The sequence below is a fragment of the Agelaius tricolor genome, unplaced genomic scaffold (genome assembly GCF_023055355.1).
Source record: "Agelaius tricolor isolate 1412-34295 unplaced genomic scaffold, bAgeTri1.0.p SCAF_4, whole genome shotgun sequence".
Classification (NCBI taxonomy): Eukaryota; Metazoa; Chordata; class Aves; order Passeriformes; family Icteridae; genus Agelaius; species Agelaius tricolor.
Window position 1 is genome coordinate 5,688,489 of NW_027269264.1, and position 8,953 is coordinate 5,697,441.

An 8,953-nucleotide genomic window follows, 5' to 3' on the forward strand; every position below is an offset into this window, starting at 1 on the left:
GAAAAGAAAGGAATGACAACAAACGCAGCTCTCTCGCACTCTGTCCGAGATAACCCAGTCCTCGATTGGCCATTAATTATAAACATCCAAGATGGGCCAATCACAGGTGCACCTGTTGCATTCCACAGCAGCAGATAACCATTGTTTACATTCTGTCTCTGAGGACTCATAGCTTCTCAGAAGGAAAAATCCTAAAGAAAGGATTTTTAGTGAAAAGATGTCTGCTACACATTTCCTATCGATGGCAAAGCTCCTTAGAAAACTCAAGGGATGGCTGAAGCTCTGCTTAAAGATGATACATTCCCTTTTCCCTCCTCTCAGCTGGCAGGGCAAAAGGGCCTCCTCAGACACAGCCATCTCCTCTCCAGTCCTCCCGCAGTTGCTTTTCCCAATTAAGGCAAGCAAAGCTGCTTACCTCACTATGTTCTTTGGGCCTCTGAAAGAGACTGTCCACTTAGCTACAGCCTGGCAAGGAAGGGAGTCTTACAACACTCTGGATATTTTAGACTTTTATTGCCTCTCTGGCTGAAACAAAGTATCCCCTCACTACTTCTCCATCTTCATCATTCTGTCCTGCAGGTGGCCTGTTCAGGCTAACAGCTTGGAGTGCCTGCAGGGTCCAGCTCTGCTGCAGCCCAGCTTTTCCTCTCACAGCTTAATTCTTATTATGAAAACTCTTTCATTTCTACTTAAAAGATACCTCAGAGCTTCCCTAAATTAACAACACTCTATTCTAAGCTAAACAATTATCCTCTATTATCTAAGCTATCCACATTCTATAGTCCTTAAAAGCTGATCCCTATATTTCCTACTTTTTTTAAACTTTCATCTTTTTGAGAAAGAAGAACAACAGAGCTTTAAATTGAACCCAACAACACACCTAACCTAACCTAACCAAACCTAACAGCTAAACGGAGCAAATATCAAAACGATCACGTTTCCTATCTACAGCACAGCTCCTCTTAATACTCGGGGGATGGCTGGAGCTCTGCCTAGAGATGACACATCCCCTTTTCCCTCCTCTCGGCTGGCGGGGCACAAGGACCTCCTCAGGCACAGGTGTCTCCTCTCCAGTCTTCCTGCACTTGCTTGGCTGAGATGATCAGAGCAGCCAGGCTGGAGGCAGGATTGCCTGAGGTCACAAAGGGATGCTACCCCAGAGGAAAAAGAAGAAAGAAAGGAACTCTTACTTTCCAGGATCCCATCCTCACGGGCTCAAGCAGGATTCCCTGGCTACCAGGAAGACACACAAAGAGCACCAAGGGCAGCATGTCCCCCTGCGCCTTCCTGTGCTGGGAGCTGTCTGTGCCACGTGGCCCACACTCCTCCTCATCCCTCCCTGCAGGTGTCCTCAGCTCCCAGGGCTTTTGGCCCCTTTGCTTTTTCTTACCTGCAGGAGTTCCTGGGCAGACCAGCGCCTGTCCTCGTCTGCCTGCAGGCAGCAGCGGAGGAAGTCGCGCAGGAGAGCCGAGTGGTGCCTGGGGTGCTGCAGTTTTGGGGGCCCGTTCCTTTCTATCAGCTCAAAAACCTACAGCACATGGATGCAAGAGGACACTCCACCTGCTCCTTTGCTAGCCACACAGAGCTCTCTCCACACAGAGCCCTCTTGCTAAGCTGCACCTTACCCTGAGGCGGGCTTCCCGCTGGTAAGGAGCTTCCCCTTCCACCATTTCCAGCCCCATGATCCCCAGGGACCAGATGTCCACCTTGGGGCCGTAGGCTTCTCCTCTCACCACCTCCCGTGCCATCCAGCTGGGAGTGCCGACGCTGGAGCTGCGCTTGCTGCGCTCAGGGCTGAGCTGAGCACAGAGGCCAAAGTCACCTGAGGACAAAAACAAAGCCTGTCAAAGCCAGCTACCACTGGCAAAGGGGCCAAAACCATTGCCCACTCCAGGCCTGACCAGGCCATGCTGAATCTAGCTGAAAAAGCAGCTGAGCTCTCCTTCCATGTGGCTGGAGCCAGGCAAATAAGGCATTGGCCACTTCAAAACACCCTGACGATTCACGCACTGGCCAAGTGGTGCTTCTGCCCAAGTGGCAGTCACCAAAATGTGAGCGCAAGGCATATGCTGGAAATACTGCAGCCCAGCAGGGATACCCACCCAACTTGACAGATCCATCCATGCCCACAAGAACGTTGTTGCTTTTGATGTCTCTATGGATGACTTGGTGGGAATGAAGGAAATGCAGTCCTTGCAGGCACTGAGAGAGAAAAAGGAGGGAGGGAAAGTTAACATGCAGGATCTGATTTCATCCCACCAGCAAGGAAAGAGCTCAACGGGATTGACTGCTTTCTCAGGGAATTGTGAGTGAGGGTGCAGCACCATGGTGCTGTCACCAAGAAGAGCTTGCTGCTTCAACACTCTTGGAAGTTTTTTCTAGATTTCCAAGCAAAGGCATCTGGTCTCCCAAAAGTTCCACCAGCCTTCGGTAGGAAGCGCGTCACCTTTGGCTGGGAGGCGGCACGGCAAAGATTTTTGGGGAAGCCTAGTGGCAGCAGAGGAGGAAGCAGCACCTTCGAGCTGTTCCAGAATCCCTCGCCATCTGGGCTGCAATGCTATCCTTTGAAGCTGAGGACAGCTCTTTGCCCTCAGCTTGAAATTCTGCCACCTGCATGCTGCCTTCCAGTGGCAAGCAATGTAGGACAGACAGACAGGCTCCAGGCAAACATTCCCAGGCAAAGCTGAGAAGAGGAAGCAAGTGAAACCAAGCGAGAGAGTGAGCACCAGCGCCAGAGGACAGACAGGATGGAAGAGTGCAAGAACCGAGCCTGAGGAGTGCGGGGACACCGGCAGGCAGTTCACTTCCCATGCTCTTTCTTCTCCTGTGTGTTGTGACAGCAGCAGCAGCAGCAGCAAAAGAAAGGTGAGAGCAAGAAATCTCAGCTCTCCTTAACCTCCAGCTGACAAGCAGCATCCTGGGCAGGCCTGGGGAAGCACAAGCAGGATCCCTCACCTCCCGACAGACAGTGCCTATCTGTCCTTCCTCCAGGTACACTGCCCTGAGCACATCAAACAAGGTGCCGCCGTCCATGAACTCCATGGCCAGCCAGAGCTCCGCATCCACCAGGTAGCTGAAAGAAAAAAACCACAGCCTGGAGAGACAGCAATGGGCACAGCCTCAGTCACCCCAGGGCCTGAGCCAGGTTTTTGCAACTGCTCTCCAAGCTACATGTGCCACAAGGGATTATTGAACACCAGCTCCACCTCCTCCCACGCTCTGGAGACGGGCAGAGAAATCATCACCAGCTCCGTTCTCTGCCAGTGACCAAAGGGCATCGCCTCTTCTGGCTTGCACGAGCTAAAGCTACATTGACATGAGAATACGCCAACCTGTCTAAGTAGGTAACGATATTGGGATTCCTATTGTCCCTCATGGCCAGGATTTCATTGGCAGCCAGCTCCTCGGACATGTCCTCCTCAAGTGACATGATCTTGATTGCCACCTGCAATGACATTGGCGACCATTACCTTGAGAAGATGCACCCTGCTGGAGATCACAAGGAGCACAGAGCGAGTGCTGGTACAATGAGGCAGCGGGCTGTGCCAAAGTGCCTTGTCACTAGACAGCAGAGCTTAGCAGAAGCACCAAAGGCCATCCCAAATGCATTCTGCCCCCTGAGCAGCCTCTGCTGCAGACATGGAGCAGCCATCCAAACCTCCAGGCAGAGCTCACAGCAGCAGGGAAAGCGCTCCAGAGCTGCAAAATGGCATGGGGCTGTTGGCACTTTACCTGTTGTCCGCTGCTGGTGTCAAGGGCTTTATAAACAGCTCCAAACCCCCTAGAAAGTCAAAGCAGCAGAAAGAGCCCTTTATCCCTTGGCAGTGAAAGCAAGCCCAGGCAGCAGATCTCCCCAGGCTGCCTGGACGCCTTCCTTAGAAAATGCCTGGCTGCGGCGTCTCTCCGGCCAGCAGCACGTCAGCCCGTGAGCCCTCTGCCATGCGGGGCAGGCTGTCCAAGGGAACACTAAGGTCCAGCATGAAGACCAAGGGCCGCTGGAAATCTCCAAGGCACGCACCCAGCCAGGTAATTTCCAAACCTATGGGGGAGCTCTCTCCTTGTGCCGGTGTGCATACATGTGTGTGTCAAAAAAGTGAGAACAATTAGAGTCAGAAGACTGTCCTTGAGAATCTGACATTTCTTGAATGGCAAGGTGCTCTTTCAGGCCAGAAAGCTGCAGGGCAGGGGGTTTCCCAGCTCCTGCTCCTCATTGCTGCAAGCAAGACACTGCCAGCATCAACTTGTCTTTGATGAGGCCTTTGGATTGCTCTGACCGAGCAGTCCAGGCAGGCGACAGGAGGTCAAGCCAGAGCCTGACCATGATTGGAGCTTGCCTGACTTCACGCTTGATATTGTACTGGCCAAAGACCTGGCCCACACTTTTGTAAAATGAGCCAATGTCACTCTTACCCTCGTCCGAGTTCTTCAAATGCCGTGTATTTGCTCATTGGCTGGCCCAGACTCGCGATGCTCCCTGTAAGACAAAAGCAGTGCAGGGCGCTCACTCGCACACAGAGACGCCACTCCCCAGAGCATCCCAAAGACAGCCCCACTGCCGGCAGCTCTGGGCCCTTTGCGGTCCCTTGGCCTCCAGTGGCTGAGACCAACACGTGGGAGGGCCGTCTTCTCGACCTTTCATCAGGTGGCCTTTCCAAGAAGGCCTTTATTTCGTTCAAGCGCAGCATCCCATGCGATAAACCAAAATGATGAGCCCTTAAGAAGGGGGCCCTAAGAGGTAACCAAGGGCCTTTGCAGCCTCTGCAGTCACACCCACCATCACTGGCAGGTCCACTGTCAGGGGCACAAAGTGTCTGAGCCGGAGGAGGAGTAAGAAGGAGAGCCAGAAAACAGCTGGGGCCAGAGAGCTCCCTGGGGCCTAGGCACTTGCTAGGTGCCAGCCTTCTGCTCAAGCAGAAACAAGCTTGGCTTTTGTCTTTGGCCCAGAAGGCAGCCCAGGCAGAGCCGAGCCAGGCCCAGCCGCCCTCACAGACAGCAGGGACTCCCTGAGCGCTGCCGCGCTGCCTCAGAGCACAACAACAGCTTCTGCAGAGAGGCCTAAATGCCTCTGAGACCGAGGGGCAACTTCTGGCGCAGCCTACACCCAGACACGCACACAACACACTGCTCTGGCAGACAAGAAATGCACCGTATGTACTCAGTGTCTTCAGGCCCTGCTCCTCCCTCATCTTGGGCTGCTGGGCTGCGCTGCTGCAGGAAGTGCCAGCAGCGGGTGGGCGAGCTGGCTACTGAAGGCCATGCTGGTCCAGCGGCACCAGGTTGAATTGCAGAGCCCGTCTTGAGCTGGGACAAGAAAGGATTGCCCGTCAGAAGGGTGGCTGGTACACATGCCCTGCGGAGTGCACGGCAAAAGCAAGGCCTTGGGAAGGTGCTGTCAGCCACCGCCAGGCCTCTCCAGCTAGGGCGTTTCCCATGTCCCCTTCTCAAAGGCAACTTTGGGAAAAGCCCAAAGGCTACTTGGACGCAGCCCCTCAGGGACACTTCCATGCTCCACGTTTGCAGCTTTTCTGCTAGACACTGGCAACAAGGTATCACTGAGGCTGCCAAGATCCAGAAAGAGATCAGAGCATGGCCCCAGAGCCTTGTTGCTGTCCTCCTTCTGTCTTTCCCTGGACAATGAAAGCAGCCCGGAGCTGGCATGCAACGGTCTGCTCAGAAGCCCGCAGCGTGTCCCTTCTCTGATCTGTTTCACGGATTTCCCCTCTCTATGGCAGCCTTTAGGGAGCCGCCCTTTGGAGCCGCCTTCCAGCCCTGCCCAGACCCACCCGCCCTTTACAATGCAGGGCTGACAGGGATTCTCCTCTCCAAACTCTGCTCTGACCGGCTGGAAGTGAAGCACAGCCTGAAGCAAATTAGTCCATTAGGAGAGGGCAGGTCCCTTCCAGGGCCCAGTGTCTCCCAGGTACCCTGCAAGGCTGTCAATTGTGTCTTTGGGCCGCTCTGTCCGCTGACCATGGGCAGCCTGCACTGACAATGGACACAAGGGGCTGACTCCTACACTGAGAATCATGGAATACTGCCTCCTGTCTGATCCCAAGAGACATTCTCGGGCCCTCTCAGCATCCCAGCTTAAATGTCAAACTTCAGAACCCATTGGCTGGGGCTCCCTGGCTTGCCTGAAGCAGCACTATGTCATGGCAGGAAGACAGACCGTCAGAATTTTCAGCCAAGAGCAACAAGGGCTGCTCCAAAACAGAAAGCCTGGCCCTGCACCAAAGGCAGTGCCAAGCTCAGCTGCCACTTACCGGCTCTGCGTGTTCAGGCTGTGGAGGGACAGCAGCTGGAGGCTTGATGTTCCTTTGCTCCTCTTCAGCCTCTTCCTCCATGACAGAGGCAGCCAGAGGAGCAGCTGACCCTGCTGTTGAGCCCTGCAGACAGACAGAAGTGAGAGAGATGGGCAAAAGCCAATCCCTTAGGAGCTGCTTTCGACTGAGCTGGGAAAGGACCCAGAAGAAGGGGAAATCATAGACTTTGATACAAGTAGGACTCTGAGTCACGAAAACCCGAGGAAGTTGGCTAAACGAGCTGCTACTCTGTCTTGCTGTGCAGTTGAACTTCCCTGCTGCCTAGAAGCAGCAAGATGCCTTGGAGCTGTCCCATTTGCCTTTTGTCTCTTGAAAGGCTCTTCACTGGAAAATCAGCAAACAGCCAGTGCTCCCTTTGCCACTGCTGATGCCACCGGGCAGCTGGCCTTCCTTTCAGCCTCCCACGCTGGCACTCCACACTCGACTGCAACAGGCCAAGCTGACAGAATTGCTGCACAATTCTCACACGCCAGCAAAATCTCAGCTTCCTTTTCCACTCACCAAAGGACGGGCTGGTCTCCATCCGCGTGTCAGATGACCTGCAGCGAGCAAGGCAAAAGTTACCAGAGGCCCTTAGAAAAGTGCCCGTGCTGGCGACTCCCACAGCAAGAGGCAGTCCCAACACAGAGCATTTCCCTTTCCCAACATGACTCCAGGAGCAACAGCTCTTTCCCACAGCCAGCAAGAGAACAACAAGGACGCTATAGTAGGCTCTGTTGACATTTGGGCCTCTTTTGCCAAGAGAGAACTAGAAACAGAGTGGTGGAAATGCCCGCTGCTCTTCAAAAGTTTGAGCTTCTCTTGTGCCCAACAGCTCAAGCAGCATTTTCCTCTTCTCTTTCCTGCATTTTAGATCTCTATCCTTTTAAATGACATGCCCTAATTCCCATCCCTTGGCTGAAGATGATAGCCCAGCAAAGCTTCCATAAAGGGCCCCTTCCCAGTGGCAGCTCCCTGCTGAAGCAGCCCAGGAACAGCTGCTGGGCTCAGCAGCAAACCCTCCCTGCATTGGAGTTTGTGCTGCATCGCCGAGGGAATCGCAGTCTTGGCACACCATCAAAGGGTCAAGTCAAGCAGCCGAGGCCTCTAAGGGGCAATGTTGGAGCGAAAGGCTCTTTCCTTTGCTTCTGGAGAGAACCACTGAGTTGGTGGAAGTACTTCTGAGGATCTCCCCTCACAGTCTGCAATTTGCAGCTCGTCTTGCTTGAAGCAGCAAGCTGAGAAAATGACGGACTCCGCTGCCACGCACTCTCTCGGGGAAGGGAAGGCAACCGCTGCAGGTTGCACAGCAAACACTCTGCACCTGCCACCCAGTACAGATTCCCCCTTTTTAGCTGATGCTGCTGGCGGGACATTGACCAAAGCGGTGGCATCTTCATGGCCATTTTGTTCCCAAATAAACTGGGTCACTAGTGCAGCATCAAGAGCAGAGTGAAGCAAAAGCTGGGCAATGCCAGCCCCAGGAGAAACCTTTACTTACGAGTCAGCTGGGTCAGGTAGTAGCCAGAATAGACAACGGAAAAGACGGTACAAACCACGGCACAGACTTGCCCGATCATTTTGGCAGCACTGTGTGGGTTTGCACGCTGAATGCCACCCAAGGGAAAGCCAAGACTCCTCTCAGGGTGCAGGCCATCCGCTGAGAACTCCTTGAGCACAAGGATCCTCCTGCAGGGAGCGAGCGGAAGAGCTGCTCTGGATGACCAGGCCTTGCGCGCACCGGGACAACGCTGTGCTGACAGCACTGTGACATGGCACCGCTCCTTTGACCTCACAATAGCAGCTGCTCTGTGGCTTTCTTGTGCCCAGCAAGGCAACCTTCTGTACAGCTAATGCAAAAGAAAAGCCTGGGAAGTTCTCCTCACTCATAAAGCAGCAGAAAATGTCCTCCCAGCCCATAAGGCAGTGCTCAAGGCATCCCAGGGGAACTCAGAAAATGCGCCAACCCAAGTGGCATCCAAGGAACCCAAGCAAACAAGACTTTTGGTCTCAAAAGCTTTGACTGAAAGCAAGTCTGCTTCTTTTAGATGGCATCCTAGCTGGTTCTGAAAAGCCTAACTTCTTCAATGAGATTTAGGGGGCAAAAGAAGCAAAGAGAATAAATTTCCAGGACTATTGTTGGCTGCAGTTCCTTCTTGAGCACACGGGAGCATGCTGACCTTTGCTCTGACTTGCTTTGGAGGCTGACCTCCCTTTGTGGAGGGAGACCCTGGCTTAGCTCTTGACGCAAAGCTTCTCTGGTCCTGCTTGCTGTTTCTCTGGCTGCTGAAAGTCTCAGAACATCTGGAAGAGACGTGCGCTGATTCTTGGGCTGCCACACTTGTGGCATGTCAGAGCTCAGGCAGCGGCCTGCGGCCCACTGCTCTGCAATGGCCTGCAGATGTTGAGCCTAAAGGAGGCCCCTTTGGAACAGTCCAAAGCTGCAGTGGTATATTGGGGTGCATGAGACAGACAGTATTTTGGACTTTATTAGCATAGAGAACTGATAGATAAAAAGCCTTGGTAAAATGCCTTGAAAGCATGTTGATATATGCATAAGTTTTGTATGTGATTTCAACCTAATCATTGTAGTACACGTTACTACTCTCCCTAAAATAGTATATAAGTGCTTGTATCCCACAAGAAAATCG

General features: G+C 53.4%; 1 protein-coding gene across 1 annotated transcript; it reads right to left on the reverse strand.

Moving 5' to 3' along the window:
- Positions 1-1,049: 1,049 nt before the first annotated feature.
- Positions 1,050-7,882, reverse strand: LOC139589224 (serine/threonine-protein kinase PAK 3-like). The gene is made up of 12 exons (XM_071425436.1): positions 7,804-7,882; positions 6,825-6,862; positions 6,264-6,386; positions 5,156-5,243; positions 4,411-4,474; positions 3,733-3,781; positions 3,333-3,445; positions 2,956-3,073; positions 2,103-2,202; positions 1,626-1,822; positions 1,391-1,528; positions 1,050-1,151 (listed from the first exon to the last, which is right to left on the reverse strand). The coding sequence occupies exons 1-12, from the start codon at positions 7,880-7,882 to the stop codon at positions 1,050-1,052; spliced, it is 1,209 nt and encodes a 402-aa protein (XP_071281537.1).
- Positions 7,883-8,953: the final 1,071 nt, after the last annotated feature.

Coding starts and splice junctions, on each gene's coding strand:
- LOC139589224 (XM_071425436.1), bottom strand. CDS start 7,882: ATGATCGGGCAAGTCTGTGCCGTGGTTTGTACCGTCTTTTCCGTTGTC. Junction 3,074..3,332: donor ATCGTTACCTACTTAGACAG/GTTGGCGTATTC, acceptor TTTTTCTTTCAG/CTACCTGGTGGATGCGGAGC. Junction 1,152..1,390: donor CTGCCCAGGAACTCCTGCAG/GTAAGAAAAAGC, acceptor CCTCTGGGGTAG/CATCCCTTTGTGACCTCAGG.